General features: G+C 34.4%; 1 protein-coding gene and 1 long non-coding RNA gene across 3 annotated transcripts in view; both read right to left on the minus strand.

The window, feature by feature from the left end:
- The window catches only part of col5a2a (collagen, type V, alpha 2a), a 44,443-nt gene extending 24,566 nt beyond the window's left edge, over positions 1–19,877 (minus strand). Inside the window, exon 1 of the mRNA NM_001145782.1 lies at positions 19,702–19,877. Coding sequence (NP_001139254.1) covers positions 19,702–19,792 — 91 coding nt within the window. The 5' untranslated portion in view covers positions 19,793–19,877. The remainder of the gene's footprint in view (positions 1–19,701) is intronic.
- Positions 3,840–11,887, minus strand: LOC141376194 (uncharacterized). 2 transcript variants are annotated; one of them, XR_012385605.1, is made up of 3 exons: positions 9,409–11,887; positions 8,919–9,090; positions 3,840–5,482 (listed from the first exon to the last, which is right to left on the minus strand). It is a non-coding gene; the product is annotated as an uncharacterized lncRNA (long non-coding RNA). The 2 variants fall into 2 exon arrangements; XR_012385604.1 differs by having other exon boundaries at positions 8,846–9,090.
- Positions 19,878–25,470: the final 5,593 nt, after the last annotated feature.

Here is a 25,470-nt window from a genome sequence, read left to right on the forward strand (position 1 = left end):
AACCCAACCTCTATCCCAACTCAAAAGCACCACAAGTGTTCTCAAATACTTTATAAAGACAGTAAGTACATTGTATTTATTTTTTGATGTAAGTACATAGTAATTAAGGACACTTAATATAAAGTGGGACCATTTTTTTCTTCTGGAGAAAGTCTTATTTGTTTTATTTCAGTTAGAATAAAAGCAGTTTATATATTTTTAAAAAAAATATTCAGGTCAAAATTATTAGTCCTTTTAAGCTATAATTTTTTTCGATAGTCTACAGAACAAACCATCGTTACAATAACTTGCCTAATTACCCTAAGTTGTCAAGTTAACCTAATTAACCTAGTTACGCCTTTAAATTTCACTGTAAGCTGTATAGAAGTGTCTTGAAAAATATCTAGTCAAATATTATTTACTGTCATCATGGCGAAGATGAAATAAATCAGTTATTAGAAATGATTTATTAATACTATTGTGATTAGAAATGTGTTGAAAAAGTCTTTCTGTTAAACAGATATTGTGTAAAAAAATAAACGGGGCTGATAATTCTGCCTTCAACTGTATAAGTATGACTTCAAAACAATAGCACTATTTGTTTGACTGTGAACAATGTTGGCTGCTAATATGATTTCGCTTTTTGGAGTTTGCTAATATTATTTTTGTGAAATTATATTCTTAAAGAGAGAGTGGGAATGAGTGAATATAACTTTACCCTAGTAGACAATACAACAGTCAGCTTGCAAATGTATTTTTAACTTATATTTAAAACATACAGTATGCACAACTATAGCGGAAAAAAAAAATAGGAGACTACTTGAAATCTTTGGTTTCTGATTTATAGTTATGTTTGAAAATCTACAACTTTTTTTATTTTTATTTTAATTTGTAAACCACCGGATAAATTTCTTCCCAATTGAACATAAAAAATCTCTACCCCCTTATTTCTTGCAAAAGACAACACAAGAAGGTGCTTTGTTTTCAATTTGTTTATATTGATTTTTACATAATTCACTCATACAGAAAAAAATCTCATGGCCATATACATTTGCACTTCAGTGTTATACTTTCAGCAGTGAAATTTCAACCACACTGAACTGAACTCTGAAAACTGGACTACTAGAACTTTTATCTTAAGCGGGTTTGACACAATCTACATTGTAAAATCTTTATATAAATGAACATGAATTTAATTGATTATACAGTAGAACATATAAACATAGAACATATGGAAAAGTATAGCGTATATTGAAACATGGTTGAAAAAACTTAGATGCAAAGGGCCAATTTTGCTATATTTTACAACATATATATTCTGGATGGGTAATGCCAGTGTTTTAATCAAATAGATTTCAGTCAATTAGAATGAACAACTTAAAATAAAACAAATATTAACAGTTTACTCAAACCCATACAGGAACATGACAAATCCAGTAAATCTAGATAATGTTCAGATGGCCTATTATTCCTCATACATGTTGTATAAGAACAGTTCAGTTTGTTTTCAGTATTTTCTCTTGCTTGTTAAGAATGTTTTGTGAGGATCAAACAACATGAGGAATTGCTGAATGTATTGAACATGACCAGCAGAATTGATTTTCATATATATTCCTGTAAGACTGGGTAATATGGCAAAAATGCAATCTCGATAATTATTTTCCATATTGAACAATATATATTATGATATAAGTTGTTAATGCTTCCAGATTTAGAAGAGTATATAACTTAACAATGACTGAAGCCTCAAAAATTAAAGAGCTCATTAAATGGCATGACGTATTTTCAGCCAATAAATTTTCCATGGCCAAAAATTCAGTACATCTCTAATATCAACACACTTTTTGATGCCTATTGTTGTACATTTCTGCAGTGTTGTTAGTTCTTACATCAATATAGAGTAAAAAATTCTGGAGCGTATCATTGCTATTGCCATAAATTTTATCACGATTCGATATGACATTGTTTATCGGCCTAGCCAAATATTCCTGTTTAAAAGCTACTTAAAGAACAGTTTCTCAATTTGCCTTTTCCCTCCATAAACCTAAAATGTTGACCAGTTTTGTCTAAAACACTGATCGATATTACCGTGTTGTTTAGAGATCTGTTGCAAAAACAGTAAGACTTGAATTCAGGTTGTCATTGTGAAGAGTTGCAGCATCATAAAGCAGTATTACAAATGTTTTCATTGCCGCGGTCAGTGATATTCATCATAATTCCCTGAAAACAAATAAGCCTACAACACCTATGCAAAAAAGCAGATATAGTGCAGATAAAATACACATCTAAGGTAGGACTGTGCAATTATTTGAAAACTTCGTTTCAATATTGGCTTCTAACGGTTATGAAAACACATTAATCGAGATAAAATGATTATTACATTATTACACCTTTCCAGTTGTACACATTTGTTGCTCTGCAAAGCTCAATTTCGCGTGAAAATGACTAAAACATGTACTGTAATGTAACGTTTGCAGCACGGCATGCGCATCATTCATTGATGTACATTCGAATCATTCATGTTTTTAAAAGATTGAAAGAGATCGCATGAGGTTGTGTGTATGAGCTCAGCCTCGGAGATGAGAAGAACATAGCACACACATCTAAAGTCATCTTAATGTGAGAGCTTTAATGGTAAAATACATGCACATTTTTTTATGCAGTACAGCTGGAACTCTTTTCCCCTGTGAATGTTTTATATGTTTGAGCCATCATAAATGAATAGCAGAGGAACTATCATTCATAAGCCACCCCTGAAACCTTCCCATTAAAGGTGAAGGGAAAGCTCACTCTTTCCCTCAGTTAGCTAATTCACTGCAGACATCCTAGTGATGATGATAGCAAAAGCATGGTTCTCTGTGGACTTCTGACGTACATTTTCCAGCAGTCTTTCAGTCTGGCCTGACCTGACCACACTGAACATGCTCAACTTTATCCCATGTCAGCTAAAGTCTGTGGTTCTCTCCCAAACACTCAGACTTCCGTAGGAACAGTCTAGGATAACAATGGGCAACTTCTTCTTTACAATTTACATCTCCACCAAGATACTGCATTGAGGGAGATTAACTGTAATATAAATCACATGTATTTTCCTTGGGTTATGTGGAAATACTCATAACTTGCAGCGTTCAGGGACTCTTTTGTTGGAACAAGGCTGTATAGTTTAGAAATGACCTTATGGAAACAATGACTCATCTGAGTCTGTCTATCCAACACTTTCCAAGTATATGTGTTTGAGACTGTTCAGATTTTCATCTGAACACCAAACAAAGTGAAATGCTGGTTTGGTTATGATGATTTTATGATCTTTGCTAAATGCTGATGTCCAGAAATCAGAGTGTATTGAAAAATCGCTTTTTTTTCTATAAAGGAAGCATCTGTTTTTACAGTTAAGCAAGATAAGTTAGCATTCAAGCTCTAGGGAAACTTTAAAACTGGCTCCAGCCCTGTCTTTTAAACGTCCACTATACAAATAAATTGTGCGACTTGCAAACCTCTGACCTCTCTTGTAATTAACTGATAGAGTTCTCCGCAGTTCCCACACAACTCCCTCTTTTTGAAGAAGAATCTGTGTGAAAATGGGATGTTAGTGATTTGTTCACATTGTAATTCAGACTGTCACTCCCGACAGATAGACCTCAAAGTGACTGAAACCTATGATTATTCAAGCCTTGACTTCATGTTCTTGTGGCTACTCTTTACTGAGATACAAATGAGGATCTTCAAATAAAGAGTCATGCTGATTTCAGTCTTGGAGGAACAATCTCGTTTGTACAAGGAAACAAGGTTTCCTCTGGTTTGGACTTGTCTTTCACCTTTTTTTTCTTTTTTTGTGCTTTCGATGATGTGCAGTGAGAAACTTTTTTTTTTTTTTTGACTGCATAATTTTATTGCCACATCACACTGCTCTAAAACATTTACCATGAGTCCTTGAAGAATAGTTTCAACATTTAACTGTTTCATCTACTGTCACCATATGCTTGATTAGGACATTAGATGCATTTTTATAATAACCTACATTTGTAATTCTAAATGTGTAGGAAATGTTTGGGAAAAAAATCATGACATGTCATGAAATTCATAGTGTCATGATAAACTCGGCTAACAGAGCAGATATTATAGCTATATGGGGCCAATTAAGTTCAAATCTTATTCACACTAACACATATCTGTGTATTAACAGACTCTGTGTGTTCTGTTTATTTACAGTTGTGAATTGCGTTATCAGAGCTTTATCTCTGCTTTGTCAACATTTAATGTTGAAAATTCAACACTGTATATTAACAAAGTGACTTTTATTGACATTTTAGTAGTTTGAGACAGGATATTGTTTAAGAAATAATGTAGAGAAAGTTAGGTCTGTAAAATAACAGTAAAAGTATTGGCAGTTTATTAACCTGTTTTTGTACTGCAATTTAAAACACAAACAAAATCTATACATCACTTTAAACTGTTAAACATGTCAACAAAAGTGACTTCAACATCAAAAGCTTTTGGAGGAAAAATCAAGGTCTCATAAGGCAATTCAAACACATTAATGAGTGTATAAAACATGAATCCCTATATATGGACAACGTTATTTACAAAAGGATTTTACAGCGAAGTGTAGAAACTGAAAGAAAGAAAGATCTAGTTGTGTTCATGCATTCATATATATATGCATGTGCTGTTAAGAATAAGTGTAATAAATAAGTGTCAAACCACATCTATAGCTACAGAAGCTGTTAGTGGAGACTGGGGTGCAGAATTAAAGATAATTATATATATAAAAAAGATGTGTAAAATGGTCTTGCATGTGTGTGTTTTCTCCATACATGTGACTACCAAAGTCACGCAAGAGTTTGAGCACTGAGAATTTCTACAGTTGCTGGAATGATCGTTCTGTGATGCCTATATGCAATGCCACACAATGCAGTGTTCGTTTTTAAAAACAATTCTGTATGGGCATGAAAAAAATTAAATGATGTAACATGTTTGACTTTATTCCAATGCTGCAATTTAATACTCCTGCAGATTTAAAGTATGCATTCTTTTCATTTAGCTTCTTCCACTGGTCAAGTGTCATCACGTGATCCACATTTGCAAGGCTGGGGTCACCAAACGAAACTTAGGAATGCAGCAAAAGAAAGATTAATAAAACATAAAAACTTTGCATCAGCATTTCAGTCTCCTCCATTTGCATGACCAGGCATTAAGTTATAATTTTAACATTTAGATTTTCATTCATTCTTTTTTTTGTCGGCTTAGTCCCTTTATTAATCCGGGGTCGCCACAGCGGAATGAACCGCCAACTTATCCAGTAAGTTTTTACGCAGCGGATGCCCTTCCTGCCACAACCCATCTCTGGGAAGCATCCACACACACATTCACACACACACACACACACACACACACACACACACACACATACATTACGGACAATTTAGCCTACCCAATTCACCTGTACCGCATGTCTTTGGACTGTGGGGGGAACACCCGGAGGAAACCCACACAGAAACACCAACTAAGCCGAGGTACGAACCAGCGACCTTCTTGCTGTGAGGTGACAGCACTACCTACTGCGCCACTGCCTCGCCTACATTTAGATTTATTTTTGCTAATTGATTTTATTCTTTATATCATGCAATGGGTAGACAGCTGCCTATTTACAACGAAGTGGCATTCCAGGATTCATTACCTTGCTTTTTACACAACATGACCTCATTAAAACACAGTGTTTACTCAGACATTCAAGGGTAAATGTTAGTGTCATGCAAGATATTTAATCTATGCAGGTCATTACCATTCACACTCCTGGCTGAGATCAACAAAATTTTATAATGCTTGTATTGCTTTTCTAACCTCATTTCAGCACTAAAACTTCAGTTTGAAATCAAATAAAATATATAAATAATGATTTCTTGTTCTAAAAGGTAATGTAAATATTTTTTCCCAGGGTGTGTGCATCCTGTGAGGAACAGCCCCACAGAGTCTTTCCAGGGATTGGAAACATCCCTCCCTCATGTTTCTTTTTGCAGTGTTTCCTCGTCTTTGCTTTGTTTGGATGTTGTGAGAGCTTGCAGAGCCTCCACAGCTGGTCTGTCATGATTCTAGCTTATATTATACTGTTTTGGATGGAGAACCTTGAGGCATAAGTGGAGAGAATTTATATAAACATTTACTTCATGTGACCCCACACTGTGGTACACCATTTCAGACCATCATCCTGCCTTTTTTTTTTCTTCCATCTTGCATCAACTGAAAGTCCTACACAATGAGCTTTAACATTTAGCACTGGCAAGTTTAACCTCAGCAACTTCAAATTGTAACACATTTTTAAACACAGACTCTGTATTTTATATTGTTGTACTGATTAAAATATTTAATATCACTTGTAATAAATATCATCTAATTCCTATAAAACTGAGACTGCAGACTATTTAAAGACATCCATGTTATTCTGGGAAAAAGAAACCTTTGAAGTTTAGAGGGTCTTATATCTTCATAAAACATGACATTTAGTGTGGTCAGAAGGTCAGCTTAAAGGTCAGTTCCTGCAAAGGCCATTAATCTCATAGACTCTGCATTTTACCATGTGTGATAATGTACTTCAAATTCATTCAGAATGTGTAAAATGGCATATATATGCATGTTTTTATGGTAATGATGTTGCATTGGTTTGCCTGCGTCAAATAACTATAGCATCATTTGAAATATAGATGTTACTTTATTTCATGAAATGTCACCATTTTCCTGCATTACTACATAAGGGATAAGCAGAAAGTGCTGTCTTTGCCAGTTTCAACATTCAAATACACTGCAAAAATGTTTTTATTACCTTGAAGTTTTCTCTTGTTTGTAGTCCAAATACCTACAAATTCTTAAATCAAGATGCATTTTCTAGACACAAAAATATTGTTTTGTTTTGAGAAATTAATATTGAAAATTAAATTGAGTGAGTTTTTTCTTTAAAACAAGCAAAATAATTGGCCAATGGGGTAAGAAATCTTGTTTTTGATTTAAAATAAGATTATTTCGGAGGTTATTTTTAAGGAAAAACTTAAAACTTAATTTTGGCATATTAATTCTTAAAACAAGACAGTAAGTTTTGCTTTTTTTAGAAAATGTTTCTTGATTATTTAGATATTTGGACTAGAAACATGTTATAAAATCTAAGTAAGAAAAGCATTTTTTGCAGTGTATCTGTATTACTGTAACAACAGTATTGTTAGTTTTCACTTCACTTTTTTTCTTTTAGTGTTTTTTTTTTACAAACAGCATCTGATATGTTTACATTTTATGTGGTATAAGAAAGTGACAAAAAAGATGCACATATTCAATCAGACCATTAACGTCCCATTGACATGGTGTTAGTGCTTGTCATTTGTTTTTAATAGAGACTTTTAATGTAGCTTCCACATTATTCTGGCATGAAATTGATTTGTGAAAATCACATCCACTTTCCAAAAATCTGGCAGTCTAAACAAAGTCTAAGTAAATTGTTCCAATTTGAAATGATTCAATACTTTTTTTCTTTTTTTTTCATGATCTTGCCGAGTTGTATGGTCAAACAGTTTGTCTCATAAGAGCTTTCTAATTAGTCATCAGCTCATACTGTAGTTTATCTTCTTCATAACAATACTGGTCTATTTATGAGTGATTATTTGCAGGGTATTTCAATGCGGCTAATTATTTGAACATGACTGCACTCTAGCGAAAAGACAAGTATGTACTCAGTTATCTCAATGTTTGTCTAGTGAAACAAAATGCGATGTAATTATATGTTGTTTCTATTATATTATATTATATTATATTATATTATATTATATTATATTATATTATATTATATTGTATTATATTATATTATATTATATTATATTATATTATATTATATTATATTATATTATATTATATTATATTATATTATATTATATTATATTATTACCATTAAGGACCACAATGTAAATAAGTTTGTTTTTAAAACTTTTGTGTAAATCCTTGACAAACTAAGTGTATTCACTTATTTTTTGTTATCAAAGAAAAGAAAAATAAATCAATTATTTTGTAAAAAATATACTTATGAAATCAATGTAGAGATATTAGGGAGTGTCAGTGAATCCAAATCAAGCTACAATTATATTGGGTTAAATATTGAAATTAGTTAATCAAGAGGTAATAGCTAAAATGTTTAGAGCTTAGTTTGCTGTGGCCAGTCAAAATATGTTTGAGGTTTGATGTCATTTATATGAAGCACACTAGTACTCCTAAGGGAAATACTTGTCAAGTAACTGCAACTACATAAACAGTAAACTCTACATCATTATTCTTTATTATATTTGTAACCTACCATGCATCTCCTTTTTGAAACCAGTGTAGAAAGACTCTAACCATGATGGCACAGCAGGGTATGATATCATTACTCAGACCTAGATGTTACTCACCGCTCTCTCTAAAGGAAATGCCAGTGTGTCAGACTTCATGCGGTGAAGATACCAAAATGAACTGACTAACAAAGTGGAAAAATGTCTCTCTCATGAATGTTTTTTCAGACTCAAAGCACTTGCCAGAGTTCTGTTATTGCTTGAATTAAAAAAAAGATGGATGAAATCTTTTGTATTGATAAATATAAATTACATACTGATGGTATACTGTTAGTTTATTTGAAACTTGACACATTGATAATTGATGCTATTTGATAGAGCATTTTAGTAATTGGTGAAATGTACTTAATAATGTACAATCATTTACACTCAGGTGGCTCAGTGGTGCCTAACAGCACGAAGGTCGCTGGTTCAAGCCCAGGCTGGTTCACTTGGCATTTCTGTGTGGAGTTTGCATGTTCTCCCAGTGTATGTGGGTTTCCTTTGGGTGCTCTGGTTTGCCCCACAGTCCAAAGACATGCACTGTAGGTGAATTCTATAAGCTAAATTGGCCGTAGAGTATGATACAGTAATTGGTACGTAGTGTATGCAAAGGTGTATAGGTGTTTCCCAGTGCTGGGTTGAGGAAAAGACTATAGAATACACAAGACATGTCACTCATTTAGTTTTGAATGAAGAAAAGTGTAATGGTCAGTATGGTGAATGAAGCCTCGCCTATTAGTACAGGAGCCAATCATCGATTGCTATTGACCTTATTCTAAAATGCGGAAGTGCGCCTGTTTTCGCGATTGTCTTAGAACTTCCGATTCAGTCGCCTATGGGAGAAATGACTAGGAATAATAAACGGCAGAAAATGGCCAAACTACTTGCTCAACAAACAAATGTTTGCATGACTACACAGACCAAGTAGCATAATATAATAAGAAAATATTAAATTGCAACATCAAGCAGCGTAACGAGCAGTTGTTAACGTCAAAAAATGAATGGAAGTGAATGTGACCGGAAGTCGCGAGACAAAAAGATTCAAATGGCAGCGCCCGCTCGACAGCTGAGAATAAGGTGAATAGACTGACATTTCTCAGGGGGAGAAACCCAGGCCAGACGTTTGCTTTTACTACAGTTTTTGTGGTCAACAAATGCACTGGAAACTCAGTGAATACTTGCTTCACAGACATAAGATGTATATTAAAATAAAGCTTAAAATATGGGCTTTTAAATGAACCAACTACACTTGAAAACAAACGTTTTTTGGTGTTATAATCTGTATAAAACGAACGCGAGGTACAGTCCGTCGTGTCAAATGCACATGACAGCAACTAATCAAATGCCTACAACAGGGATGGGCAAACTTGGTCCGGGAGGGCTGGTGTCCTGCACAGTTTAGCTCCAACTCTAATCAAACACACCTGTTCATAGATTTCTGGTGATCTTGAAGACACTGATTGGCATGTTCAGGTGTTTTTGATTAGAGTCAGAGCTAAACTATGCAGGACACCAGCCCTCCAGGACCGAGTTTGCCCACACCTGGCCTACAAACATGTAAACAAATAGTCACTGTTATATCTAGAGAAGATTTGCCATCAAGACCAAGTTGTGAATTACTTCAGAAAAGCAGTGCGATCATTATCCAGAGAATAATAATGTGTAGCACGACCATAAATGAGGTTGGTGTGGTTATCTTGTTCCTTTTGAGTGCGCATGAGCATTAGTTTGGCCAACCTAAATATATGCTAATTTTGTTTGATTCACACGTTTAGAAACTAAACTTATTAAACAGTTGTTGTTTAAGTTTATTGGTGAATCTAAAGATGTGATGTATTCGTAAGCTTGGCAATCAGGTTTGAAGAGTTTGATTTTTCCCCATTCAGACAGAATGCCCGAGCATACTCCCCGAGAGGCGTTTTAAAGATGGCTGCCGAGTGAAATGACTTGCCTTAAAGTGACTTTGGTTGCGGTTGGAAGGGCATCTGCTGTGTAAAACATATGCTGGATAAGTTGGCAGTTTATTCTGCTGTGGCAACCCCTGATAAATAAAGGGACTTAGTTGAAGGAAAATGAATTAATTTGCACTCAGAAATTAAGCTATATGAAGCTGCCTGCCACTGGTGTGCTACCTTTTCAGGGGTCTATATTGGTATTTCAAATGTACATATTAGCACCTAAAAAGCTCAAAAGTGTACCTTAAATTTCTTTTGAAATGTTGTACCAATGTGTAGCTTTTGGTACCACTCCAATGATGGCCCTTGTACCTTTATTTTTGGGAATGTATGGATGTAATAGTCCAAACAAGTTTCAACACTTTCCAAACTCCATAACAGTTGTTTGCCTTTGATTTTAATTTTGAGAACTACTTTCTAATAGATCTCTGATTTTAACAAGTTGAAATGTGACTGCCACATGGCCTCTCAGGATCACCGTGTTTTTTTTCACACACTATTAGAAAGTAATCTAACTACGTCCATGACTCAGTCTGTGCAGATGTTTCCAAATAAACTGGGCTGACTGAGACGTGTCCTAGTTATGAGTAGGAGAGTTGCTTGTGTTGAAAAGCACAATGTGTTCTCATGTTGAGAGTTCTCAGTTGTGCAGCACAAATCAAGATGCTGTTTTAAACCAACTGAATGAAAATGCTGCAATTGATTGTTAAATGTGAGAATCACTTAGGGGAAAAAACTAAACATTCAGGATAACCTCATAGCCCACAAATATGTTGGTATGCATTGAAACTCAAATTGAATTAAAAACGGACTTCTCTTCTTAGCCTTCAATCCCTTTACTAGCCTGTATGACATCTGTTTCATTTTCGGCACTCTGTAGTTATAATTGTAGGGCTGTTTTCTATTAGTCACTGGCAAAAGTAAAAAGTAATGCAAAATAGTTATGCAGGATAGTTTGTTTTAAGTTGCATTGATCTCATGGCCTGAATCCAAAACCTGTAGCATTTAATCCTCTCAGAATACTGAAGTCTACATGTCACTGCTTTTTCCCTTAGAGGATTTGGTTTCTTAGAACACTATCTTGCCTTAATGCTGTTGCAGATAAAAGAGCTCTAATAGACCAGAAACCACACTTTCCTCAAGAAATCCAAAATAGATCCTTAATATTTTTTTAAGCCTGGCAGCCACAAAGGAGTGTGTGCAAATCTATTATGTATCTATATCAACATCCTTATAATACTGTGATTACTGAAATATACTGTAACATGAGAAACTACTGAATGCTATTTAGGCTTGTATATGTTGCAGTTAAAAGTAGTTACTCTTAGTATTACACAGACATACAACAGCAGACAATTTGGTCACCTTCTTCCAGATATCTGCCTAACATTTGGGAAGCCTTTGGCAGGGATTAGTGAACAGGTGTGCTAATAAAAATTAGCCAGGGGATGTGATATGGTTCAGATGGAATATACACATAATATTTACTCAAGCTTCTGTTGTTTCAACCTTTTTTCTGCTATGGAACACAATGACTTAATCTACTTTTTTTTGTATATTTTGCCCATAAATTCAACTAAATATGATTGTGGGATGTTCCAAATAATAATAATAATAATAATAGTAGTAGTAGTAGTCAGTCGGGATGCTCAAAATAACCGATTAACCATTAACTGAAATGGTGAATTTTTAACCGATTGATGGTATCAGTTAAATGATAAAAAAAAAGATATATATTTTTAAAGTTTGGCTGCATAAGAGGCCAGTCACAGTGAATGCACTTTTTGCGCTTTTTTGTGTTTTGAATAGTTTATTAACGTCTGTGATCGTTTTGCTTTGCCCTGTGCACATCATGTTTTTGCCGTTGCCTAATGTGTGCTCGCAGTTGAAAAAACTCTGAGCGGAAAAACATGTTACGTCAATCGCCTCTTTTTCATTTTTCAATCCAATAAAAGCAGAGGCGGGGTTTCTGTTGATTAAATGCATATTTTACATGAAGCGATTTGAGGTCGAGCATTGAAAAAACAGAATAAACTACATAAAAAGAACAAAAATAGATAGTTCTGCTCTAGATGTTTTTCACTTTAATAACAAGTTTAGATTACAAAACGAAAACACTGACTAAATCCTTTGCTGATTGTCATATGCTGTTTTTCCACTCATATACTTATTTTTGCTTGCTATCTTTATTTGACGGCAGAAAAAAATAAGTTTATGATTGGACAAACAGCATATGACAATCAGCAAAGGATTCAGTCAGTGTTTTCGTTTTGTAATCTAAACTTGTCATTAAAGTGAAAAACACCTAGGACAGAACTATTTTTTGTATTCTTTTTATATTGTTTATTCTGTTTTTCTATGCGGTAGGAAATGCTGCAGGTGTTTGAAGATGTGCTGTTGTTCTAATGTTCTGTATGCTGTTTTTTTTTTATTAAATAATAATCTAATATTAATCTGACTAGTAAGCAGTTAATATTCGGTTAACGAGCGGCGGTTGTCAGTGGGCAAAATTAACTGAAATTAGCATCCCTAGTATCCCTAGTCAGTATGTTAGTGTAACTATTCCGTATTCTAAAAATTAACACATTAGCATTGTGCCCTAACTAAATGCAATGTGATATGATTCCAGCAACAACCACTTTGCCTTTCCACACTAGATCTTGAACAACCAAAAAAAAAAAAATCTTTCAGCAATATTTAAGAATGTACACTGTACAATATGTCTAGTAATTTAAAAAAGTTTCCTGTAACTCATGATTCATTGGTGTTTTCTGTTTATTTAAGCTTTCGAATTGCATTGGAAATATAGATCTTCCATGTTAGCTATTAATGTTGAAAATGTATGTTAAATTTAACAAAGTTAATTTTTCTTATAGTAGTTTGTAATAATACATTGTGAAATATTGTAAATACATTTAGAAACAAATCTGTAAAATGTCAGAAAGTACTGGCGGATTATTACCAGTCCAATCTCACAAGGAAACATAACTAATTTACATACTGTCAGAAAAGTGGCTAATTCATATAAATGCATTTGACTTCTTTCATACAGAATGTAAAATATTTAAAACATGTGCCCCCTTAGGCCACCCCTAAACCCAACAATCATTGGTGGATTTACGAATATACAAATTAGATAGTACAAATTGATATGAATAAGCCACTAAATTAAAAAGTTACGAATTGTCATGAGATTTCAAAGGATTTGCCAAGATATTTAAAATTTGTCGACTTTAACTGCAATTTGGCACTTTCACTATCATTCAGGAGCATTTCATGCATGCCCCCTGTGACAAACGAGATACTGGATGTGAGTTTAAACTGCTGAAAGGGTGTTGTTTTATGAGAATTTGATACTGCACTTCATATGGGAAAAACCTCTGCATTTCATGATGCAGGTGTCTGTTGTCTTTCACTGACTCGGTAGGTGCAGAGAATAGTGTCAAACTGCAGCATGTGTGTATAGACTGTCCTGTTTATAATGCTACTAAAATCAGCATACTGCACACGTCTTAATCTGATTTCTGTTTAGTTCAATTAAGACTTTATTTGGAAATTATTTGGATTCATCAAAAATAGCTGTTTACATGGTAGACTCTTAATCAGAGTATTGTCTTAATCATATTAAAATCGGATTGTTGGTGTCTATGTAAACAGACTCATAGTCAGGGCCAGACGGAATCTGCGGATGTTATTTCTGCCGAAAAGTTTGGTAAAAATCTGCGAAATTATTTTGATAGTATCATAACTAAAACCTTAATATGTGAAACAAAAAGTAATACCTTTTTAACTTTTATTTAATGTTTAAATTGCATATCCAATTAGATTCACTTTATTTGGTAAACAAAGCAAGTCTCTTATATAATATCTCTACTAAAAGACAGAAAATATTACTGTACAAACTGCATTGTACATAAATCAGATAAACAATTCCATATTAGTCAATAATATTACTGTAATTAATTAAAAAAAAGAATAAATTTAGACTTACACACATTTACTCAAGTAAATAAACAAAATTAATGATAGGCTAAAAATCTGCGGAAATCTGCGGAATTTTGCGGAATTCTGTGTGTGCAGATTCCGTGTGGGCCTACTCATAGTTAAACTTTTTACCTTCAAAACTTGTGGGAGCAATGATCAAAGTCCTATAATATGATTTTTACTGTGTAAACAAACAAATAAATGAATTACAAAACTTGGGAAACTGTTAATAACTGATTTAGTTTTTTATTTACAGTAAGTCCCTAAAACTTACTTACAAAATACTCGTTCACATGGAGTGCACAGTTTGATTGTACTTATTATCTTTAGTTTACTTTCAGTGTCTGAGGCAAATTAACCTACCTAATGTGGCTTTTAGTATGACTGTATTTTCAGACACAGTTCTTATAGTTTCAGCTGTTATAAGGCAATAACAGTAAAAGTTATTATTGTTATTATATTCGGTTGCTCACTCGTCTTGTTTGGTACAGGCAAAAACTGAATTCACTGATTAACATGGAAAAAATACATTTAATTGCATGTTGCAACATTGCATCATACCGTGTTAGGACATGGTGTAAATGTTCTTAAGACAGTGGCTAATTTGTAAACAAATCATTGTTTGAGACCTTTTCTGCAAAATTCAGAGAGCTCAGCATGCTGCATCTTAAGAAAACAAAACATCTTCACTGGTTTGACACCACACGTGTTGCAAATCCTCACAAAACACAGACAGAAAACCAATGTAGATGTTTTCTTAATTTGCTAGTGTTTTTTTTTTTTTGCATGTGCCTATTTGCATCTCTCAGTCAGCATTTTCATGTGCTTTTTATCAGTAAAGTCTTTCTAGTAAACCTCCACTACGTGCTTTGAGATGGAACAGCACTATACGCAGAGCCTAGTTCCCTGACAAGCTACACACAATCTCATTTGAAATGTAGCTTCATTTAATCGGACCATAGTAAGTCTGAAATAATCTTTCTGCGATATTGTTAGTTGTTTTTAAAACATCTAAATAAACTGTGGTCTGGGCTTTGTGTAGTAAATAAGGCACATTGATGTCACAATAAAATACCACATATATAACTTTTTTTAATCCAAACTCTCTTTATAATTTCAGTCAAGCATTTTAAATAAACCCTTCTGTGCGTTGATTCCATAGGTGTTTGTTATTTAATCATGCTGAATCAATGAATGCAGTTTAAACTCTTGTTTATAATGCAACTCTATAAGACTTTCCTGGGTTATTTCTTTGTGGGTGTTTGGAGTTTGCACATGAGAGCTCCCTCTGGCTTTTTCAGAGGAGATTTTACAGAACCGTGCTTTCAAGAAATGCTTGAAAGTCACAGCTTTGGTCAATCACTTTTTAATTAATCACCCAGCCCTACTTTTTGTGTTCTACAGAAATTATAGAGTTCCACACCATTCACATGCATCTCCCTTATTCTGAATTTTAGACTGAGTAAATGTTGATAATGAATAAATTAATTTTGGTTGAGTAATTTGTTACCCTGTGCACATTTAGCTGCTGCTTTATTCTATTAAAATGTGCTTTAGGGACTAGTGCAGCACTAACAGATGAACAGATAGGGCTGAAATGTTATATAGGCCAAATCCAGATGAGCTCCAGAGCAATTGGAGCAGCTGTGCAAAATTATGGAGCTTATGAACAATCTCAAGGGCAGCTCTCGTCATTTTCTCCACTGCCAACCTCTGCATTCTCTACACAGTCATGTTTGGCACATGTCTCATCCTCCTTGCTTCCTGAGACTGTGAGACTGCCAAAAGAATATCTGCACGGTTTTCACTACATCTGTTGTAGTGAAGAACTAAGAGCTTGCTTTTAGTGAGAGCTTTTTTGGTTTTGACTAGAATTTGCTGAGCTATTGTATATATAGTGGAAAAATTACATTCATTTACTCTCATTTTCCAACCTCCAACCCCTAATGCTGTACGAAGACACGGTGTTCCTTACATCAGCTACATGACTTCCTCCACTACTATGAATTAGCCAACATTTGTTTTAATATTTTACAAATACTGCCAAAGCAACCAGTTTAACATCTGGAAGTCATCCCCCGGGCTTGCATTCGCTGACTGCCATAATTTACTTTATAAGTAGTTCCCATGGAGCATGCTCAAGAGTGCGCTCAGCATTAAAAACCCATCCTCAAAAATGGTTTATTCCACAGAGTCGAGCAGTGCCATCTCTGCAGGAGATTAAAGGTGCTGCTGATCGTACAGTAAAGGTTATAGAGTTAGAAATTGGTGTCACGTGGAGAATAGAGTTTTCTCTCTCCCTCTTTCTTGCTCTCTCTCCTCCTCCCTCTTTCAGGACCAAAGAGGCATGTAATCAAGTCATAGCTCAAAAATGCAGCACATGTTTTCCATCAGCACATAAACTGTGGACTTGGTCGAATGCACATATTTGGATATTTAGCTGTAAAGTGAAAACACTATTTGTTGTAATAAACTGGACGTGGCATTAGTGAATACAACAAACTTTTGAACAAAATGGCCACTAACTAATGTTTAAACAAATCTAGAAAATCAGAATAGCTCACAACCTTATAATAAAATCAAATTAAAGGTAAATTGGTAGAAAGGCAGCCTTTTGTTTGGGTTAAAGAGAAATTACAGTGTTTCTCACTTTATAGTGAGAAGTAATTTGTTTGGATTGGTTTAACCACATTTATCTAAAGTTTCACATTATCCATAAGATTAGGGTTATTTAAAATGTTCCCTGTGATAGCTCTCAGATGAAAAGATGTTTGGATGTTTCACAAGGAATGCATAAAGAACAGAGAAACTTGGACTTTGGGGTATATGTTGGCATTCATCATCTGTAAAAGGACAGGATATGAGAAACTCTTATGCGTTAAATTAAAAATACTAGCAACTTAACTTGCTGCTTTACAACACATTTCACTTTTTTGTTGTTTTGTTTTTCTAGAGTAATTCTCTTCTTTTATGTTGCATAAATATTACTGTTGCGACTAAACTATTTAGAAAGGAACAGCTGCTTTTAGTTACTCACTTTAACTAGCTTGAAACCAAACCAATTTAACATCAGCCATTTTGTTTTAGTCAAGTGAGAAATAACATCCCGACAATCAGATTTCACTTACACTTTTTTCAGTAAAAGTTATTTGCAAAGTATTACAGAAAAATACTCATGCGATTATGTGTTTCTTGCTTATTCAAATAAGCAATTTAATAGTGACAAGATAATGGTACCTAACATAGATTTTAGAGAAATATTACCAAAAGACAATAGGATATAAAGTACAATGGAAAAAACAGCTATTGGTTTCTTTACTTAAAAAAAAAAAAGCAAAAAGTTGACCAAAAATAAAAGTATAAGTAAACCCATTGTAACTTGCAGCTAGGCATGGGCCGGTATAAGTTTCTGATGGTATGATAACCTTGGATAAAAATATTACAGTTTCACAGTATTGTTAATATATGCTCATTTTAAACATCTGGGTAAAAAAACAGCAACTTTTTTCCCCTTTGAAAACAATATATTTTATGTTTGAGGAACATTTAGAATATTTTGGAGCAGTAAACATGTTAGGCTGAATAATTCAAATGAATCATCAACTTCTGCTGACTTCAGAAACACTGCTTTCTTTACAATTTAAAATTACATCTTTTGAGATATGTTCTGCTGGAGATGTTGTCCTGAAAAACAGTATAGCAGAAAATGTTGGCGGTTTTAAAACCTTGACTTTTCCAAACCACAGTATATCTTGAAAATGGTTATCATCCCATGCCTACTTGCAACTGTTGATTTTTTTATAATTATACACATACTTGTAGTTCATTTACTTAATTTTTTATTAACTCTTTAACTGCCCCACTGAAAAAAAAATTGGATTGCATTTCTTAATTCCTAATGTCGCTAATTACCACACTCAATGGATTTTTTTTTTCAACAGATCCCAAGTTTTTTATATATCAGCCATTTGGTAGAGGTTGATATTTCAGCTTACCAGAATTAATACATCTACTATGAAAAAATCAGAAAATATGAAGTGTAAGAATAATTTATTTTTTTTAAATAATCAAAAAAAATTTTAATACTAAATCATTTTTATTTTTTGATATATGCCATAAAATCATTTAACATGTTTTCTTGTTTTCTTTCTTTCTTTTTTTTTTTTTTTTTTTTAACAATAAAACCAAAATCAGGTATAGTAGTGCAACAGGATTGTTTGATTTTCATGAACACAAAAAGTGCTGTGTGTCTACACCATTATTTAAAAAGTAATTTTTTTAAATGGCTTTAAAAGTCATTAATTAAAACAGTCAAAACATGGTCAACCATTTGGTAGGGCAGGCAGTCAACGGGTTAAGGCATTGGGTTTACATACTTTAAAAAAACAAAAAAAAAACAAAGTCAACTCTCTTTAAAAACAACAGGTTTACTCACTTTTTAAGCAAAGTCAACAAATCACTTCAAAAGCAATGTGGTGTACTCGCTTTTTTATTTTAAAGTAAAGTCATCTAATCACTTTTTTATAATGTAATTTTAATCTGAAGCACACAACTACTAAACCCAAGACCCTATTATCAGGGAATATGATTATAGTGATAATTTACCACAAGGTGGCGTACTATCTGTACAACTCCAACAATAGATTTTAAATGCAAGAGGCACAAGAAAAACATGTTCTTCAAATACAGATGTATCAGAATCTGTTAAACACAATCAAGAGAGCCTGAAAAAACACACTCCCCAGGAGTCGTGTCTGGTGACATCATTTAGGAAAAACTGTACGTCACATGTTTGAAATGCCCTAAACTGGGGCATGACTGAGGTAATAGCACTCAGGTGTTTTCTCAGCACTTTTTTTTCTATCCCAGCATGTTCACAGTCACTGCCTCCCTCATAATATCCCCAGACATCTGCTCTGCATTAAGATGCAAGATGTGCTCCTCCAGAGACATGTGAGCACAGTGCTAAAGTTGAAATCGATTCAGCAGATGTGAGAGGACGAAACTGATGTGGTTCGACAACAAATCCAATGGCGCGTGTTAAAGAGTAAACGGTGCCCTTTGCCCATCTGCATATGTCACAAACTTCAAAGTGACCACCGTTGGTCACATTTGTCTGTTGTGAACATATGGCACAACTAGGGGCTCTTACTGGACATAAACAACATAACGAGAGATACTTACTTGTTAAAAGTACAACTAAAACGTGTACATAATACAACATATTTTAAAGTGAAGGACCAGTTACCTTCAATTTCTAAAACAATAAATTCACATTTTAAAGCTGCTTTATATTTAAGTTTTTTTTTCAATATTAATTATGTATAAATCCCTTTAAAAATAAAAACCTTTCAATAAATATACATTTTTAAAACACAAATCAAAAGTATCAGCTTATTAGCATCAGCACAATTAGCTTCACGAATAAACACATCACTTACCACCGTCTTGGCATCTCACGGATTGTAAAAGAGTCACAGATAAAGCCAGAAACAGGACAGTCCTATAAGGCTCAAAGATCATCATGCCCATATCAAAGACATGAGCTGTTCTTGTGTGCAAATAATGGGGAAGAGGAAGGACAAAAAGAGTCCAGGTTATCGCTGCACCATGAAGACAGACTGAGGTTTTTTCCTGCTCAGAGCAGCAATCAGACCCAGCCCCACTCTCTGCTGCCTCTTTTTTAACAGCCTTGAGTAAGAAGAATGCTGCCAACCCTAATTTTCCTCCCCCTTTTGTCAGTGCTCTCTCATAAGCATCCACTCTGGCTCTGTACAATTGCATGTTCTCCTTATGATTGTTCTTCAAAAGTACTTTATTATTTTCTAATATTGTATGTGGTAGCCATGATTATTGGATATATTTTTGGTGATTTATAACTGATGATATTAGAGTTTTGTGGTTGTTGCTAAGAAGGACTGTAAACTGGCTTTATGACGTCTTAACTGCACTGACTTTACTGCTGCTCCTCATAGGCTCTTTTTTACAAGGGAACAAGAAAAGAGTTTATGTCTGGGTTGAAGATGACAGATTTAAACCATTGGTAGGGAAGGACAATGGTGAAAGCTAGCTTTAGTTTAAAAGCAAGTCATTTCCCGCTGCTCTGATTTTTGTTTCGATTATTCTTTGTCTTAGTGTTGAGTTCTATACAATAGGGTCAGCAAAATCAAAGTCCCTTTAGGGCAAGTTATTTCATTTGGCAGCCATCATTGAAACATCTCTCATGTTGAGGCATTCTGTCTTAATATGGAAACATCAAATTCTCCAAAACTGCTTGCCAACCTTACTATTGAACTTAATTTTAGGAATCACCACCAAAATAAACAACAACTGTTCCTTTAGTTTAATTTCTAAACATCCAAATCACACACAATCGGCAGAAACTCACGTCTAGTTCGAACCCCATCCCCTGGAGTATCGTCAGTCTATAGAAATGGATGATTGGCTCCTGTACTAGAAGGTGTGCTTAATTTGCCATATAGTGATAGATGATTGGCTCGTATACTTGTAGGCGGGGCTTTATTCACCATATTATATGTTACACTTTTCCCCATTCAAAACTTTACGAGTGACGTGTCTTATGTATTTTATATTCTTTGACAACACATTCCCTTTTTTGGCAGAAATATTCTAGATATCCACTGATTTGACCAGTTACACATTTTAGTAGTTCATTTAAAAATGGAAATTCTGTCATAATTTATTCACCTTTCAGTTGTTCAAAACATCGTTGAGTTTCTCTTTTCAATTGAACACAAAAGAAGATAGTTTGAGTTTATATGCTGAAATTTTCCTCTAAAATAATAATTTTTATCAGGCTCCTGTGTGTATGTTCAGTAATATCGCTTTATGGCAAACAATACGTCCTTTTCCTGGTCTTTAAAGTAAAATATCTGAACTTTAGCAAAGGAGGCTGAGATAAATGTTTATTTTCAATGGAAATTTCAGACGGCACTTAGAGGTTTTTGCATCTGAACTCTTCATATATACATATATGGGGATGTTTCGTAATTACTCATGGACACAAACATTTCTCTGAAATATCTTTATTGGGGTTTGGCTGAATGCTTCTTTTTGTCTGTAGAGATTTGGCGTTTTTATTTGATTTCAAAATCATTACATTACATTATCATTATGTTAAGGGTCAAGATGAGGTGTTCCATTTTGATTTCTGAATCAAATGAAATTGACAAGTGATTATATATACAAGCATTTTAAGGCAGATAAAGTGTGTTCAAAATTAGATAGGAAACAAAAAGGTTTATTCACCTTATTCTCCGCGGACGAGCTGGCGCAGCCATTTGAATCTTTATGGCACGAGACTTCCGGTCTCATTCACTTCCATTCATTTTTAGACATTAAAAACTGCTTGTTTCGCTGTTTGATTTTGCAAACTGATATTTCCTTGTTATATTATTCTACTTGGTCTCTATAGTCATGCAAACATTTTTTTATTAGAGCAAGTAGTTTGACCATTTTTTGGTCATTTCTCCCATAGGCGAATGAAACGGAAGTTCCAAGACAATCGCGAAAACAGGTGCACTTCAGCATTTTAGAATAAGGTCAATAAAATGTGTTAATAAATTTGTAAAAAAAAAACAGTGGCTTTGGATAGTGGCAAAATATAACGATTAAAAGGGATAGTTCACACAATATTTTATTTGCGCTTTATTTTACCTGTTCGAATTTTTTCCTCTGTTAAACAAAAAGGAAGCTATTTAAAAGAAAGCTGTAAACCTGTTACCATTTACTTCCGTAGTAGTTGAATGTGCTTTCATTTTTTCAGGAAGTCAATGGTTACAGGTTTTTAGCTTTTTAAAAAATATATCTTCTTTGGTGTTCAACAGGAAAAAAACAACCTCATAAAGGTTTGGAACCACCTGAGGAGGAGTAAATGGAGAGGAAATTTTTAATTTTTGGGTGAACTACCCATTTACAATGACAGTTAATCAGTATTTTAAGACTGCATATCTGCATATCCTTAGTCTTTTATTATGTCATTAAATGATTCTTGTTCTGAATTTGTTTGACCCAAATGACATTTTAAGGAATGTTTTGTAATCTAGGCAAAATATATATTATTAATAATATATTAATATATATTATATCATTATTCATTATTACACCTTCATAATAAAAGTAAACAGATAAAACATGACTAATTCTTATATACGGAAAAAAGAGAGGTTGTATTACACTTTTGTTTTTTTTTTTTGTTTTTTTGATATAGCTCTACAAAGTAATCAAAGACTGATTCTCTTGTTTCTACTATATTAAATGTGATCAGGGAGTGTTTGATTAAATGTCCTCACAGTGTGTCGATCAGTTATTAATAATATAAATTGTGAATGAATTGATATATTTACTGCTCTGTTCCAGAATTTGCAATGAGTGGTAAATATATTGTTCCAAGAAAGAAAGAAAACAATTTAGCTGTTTATTGTTTATTTGAGGGACGACACAGTAGTCAGTGGTTAGCACTGTTGCCTCACAGCAAGAAGGTTGCTGCTGGTTCAAGTCCCAGCATTTCTATGTGGAGTTTGCATATTCTCCTCGTGTTGGCTTCATTTTTACCCCACAGTCCAAATGCTGGTGAATTGAATAAACTAAATTGCCCATAGTGTATGTGTGCGAATGAGTGTGTATCGGTGTTTCCCAATACTGGGTTGCAATTGGACAGGCATCCGCTGTGTAAAACATATGCTGGATAAGTTGGCAGCTCATTCTGCTGTGGTGACCTCTGATTAATAAAGGAATTATGCTGAAGGAAAATGAATGAATGAATGTTTATTGGATTCATTTACATGAAATGAATACTCGTACATACTCATTTAAATGACAGCTCACTCAAAAATTTAATTTATCTCAGTTTACTCTCCTTCATATGGTTTAAAAGGTTGATTAGTTTCATCTTCTGTTGAATGCAAAAAAAGAAGACATTTTGAACCCATCAATTTTTATCATTGTTTTTTCCTACTATTGAAGTCAATGGGTACCATCAACATCATTCTTCAAAATAACTTCTTAAAAAAAACTTGAGTAGGTTTTTTTACAAGTGAATGGTGAGTAAATTATGATAGAGATTTCATTTTTTGGGTGAACTATCCCTGTTTTTAATAATATACCCTGCTCACTGATTTAGGTGTCCTGAGGAATCACACCTGTAGCTGTAACGCCTCTAGGCTACTTATACAGAGAGAAAGAGTCAAGTAAATGGTCCATGCATTTTAATCAATCAGAATCTGACTTTTTACAGACATGAGGTTGGCTGACGTGTCTTCAGAAGGCAGGGTTTTAGTACAATGTTGTCTGGGATTGTGATATGGTGGTTCAATTCTAGAGGAAGTTTGCAAAACTGCTACACTCTAAAAACAAGAGGTGCGTCCCAAATCGCATACTTATGCATTACTCTAATAATAATAACAATAATAATGGTAAAAAATAATACAACATTTTATTTAAGCGCCTTTCAAGAAACCCAGGGTCACTGTACAATATATATACACAGTTCAATAATTTTAAATTAAAACCGACAGCATAAAAATATAGAATTCTTATTTCAGGCCATTTTGTAGTGTAAATAGTATATGTAGTGTGTTCACACTGAAATATTTGATTTATTCAACCGTTAAAAAAAGTGTGGGACAAAAATGTTGGACATTTTAAGCACTTAATGGTCACATCTTTGCTCGCATAGGCGAAGGGGCGGAGTATTCAGGCACTGATGTTGGATTATTTTATTTGTTTTGTATTGTAATGTAATATGTGTGTATTTATAAAGTGCATTAATTGTGTATGGCCATACACCCAAAGCTCTTCACAAGCATGAGGGGGGTCTCTCCACACCACCACCAGTGTGCAGCATCCACTTGGATGATGTGACTGCAGCCACAAGACAAAGACGCCAATGTGCTCACCACTCACCAGCTATAGGTGGAGTGGAGAGACAGAGATAGAGCCAATTTGGTGAATGGAGATGATTAGGAGGCCATGATCGTAAGGGCCAATTGAGGGACTTTGGCCAGGACACCAGGGTTACACCCATACTATTTATGAGAAGTGACATAGGATTTTTAATGACCACAGAGAGTCAGGACCTCGGTTTAATGTCTCATCCGAAAGACGGCACCCACTGACAGTATAGTGTCCCCTTCATTTTTACTCAGCTTTTTCAGAGACTGCAGGTTGAACCCCCCTGCTGGCCTCTCTAACACCACTTCCAACAGCAACCTAGTTTTCCCATGTTGTCTCCCATCCAGGTACTGGCCAGGCTCAGCCCTGCTTAGCTTCAGTGAGTAACTGGTCTTGGGGTGCAGGGTGATATGGCTGTGGCTGATTGTGAAAGCAAGAGTACAAGAGTGATTATGCCGCCTCCTGATAGTGAATGCGGTTATATTCATGGCTAGGGTTGTCGCGACACTGGTACTGACATTTTAAAGACATCAATTTCCCGCTAACATTTGAGCACTGTTGAGCATGTTTGTAAAACAGTGCTGATTTGCCATTGTGTACACGTGCTTAACTGAAATGTCAGTGATTGGCCGTGAAGGTCATCAGTTCACTGAACTCACCACTGTTTACTGAGAGCTACCACAGATACTGGGACATGGGAGTGTTTTAAAGTCACGTCAATCATCTGGTTTGTCTAAAGCTGACATACGAGCAAATCCACTGATGAATCACAGCTTTAAAATGCTTCTGTGTCCCAGTATCTGTGGTTACACTTAGTAAACAGCTTTTAGTTCAGTGAACTGATGACCTTCACGGCCAATTACATTTCTGTTGAGCACGTGAACACAATGGCAAATCAGCGCTGTTTAAGAAGGTGCTCCACAGCGCTTAAGTGTTAGCAGAAAATAGACGTTTTTAAAATTCCAGTAGCGATTGGTACCGAATTCCAGTATCGTGACAACACTACTCATGGCAGGTATTATTTGGTAGTTTGGTCATTTATTTTCGTAATTTGGCAATTATCAAACATCATCTTAGAAACATTTGTAATATCCTTAGTAAAAAAAAAAAAAGTTAGCGCTCTATTTGGTACAGAACTACATGCATACAGTAGAGTATACTATGCTGTTGAGTGCATAGTGTGTAGTGTGCCACTTAGGATGCAACTATGATGTTCAATCACTTGTTTTCTTGTCGGCTTAGTTCCCTATTTAATCTGGGGTCGCCACAGCAGAATGAACAGCGGAATGAAGCGGATG

The sequence above is a fragment of the Danio rerio genome, chromosome 9 (genome assembly GCF_049306965.1).
Source record: "Danio rerio strain Tuebingen ecotype United States chromosome 9, GRCz12tu, whole genome shotgun sequence".
Lineage (NCBI taxonomy): Eukaryota > Metazoa > Chordata > Actinopteri > Cypriniformes > Danionidae > Danio > Danio rerio.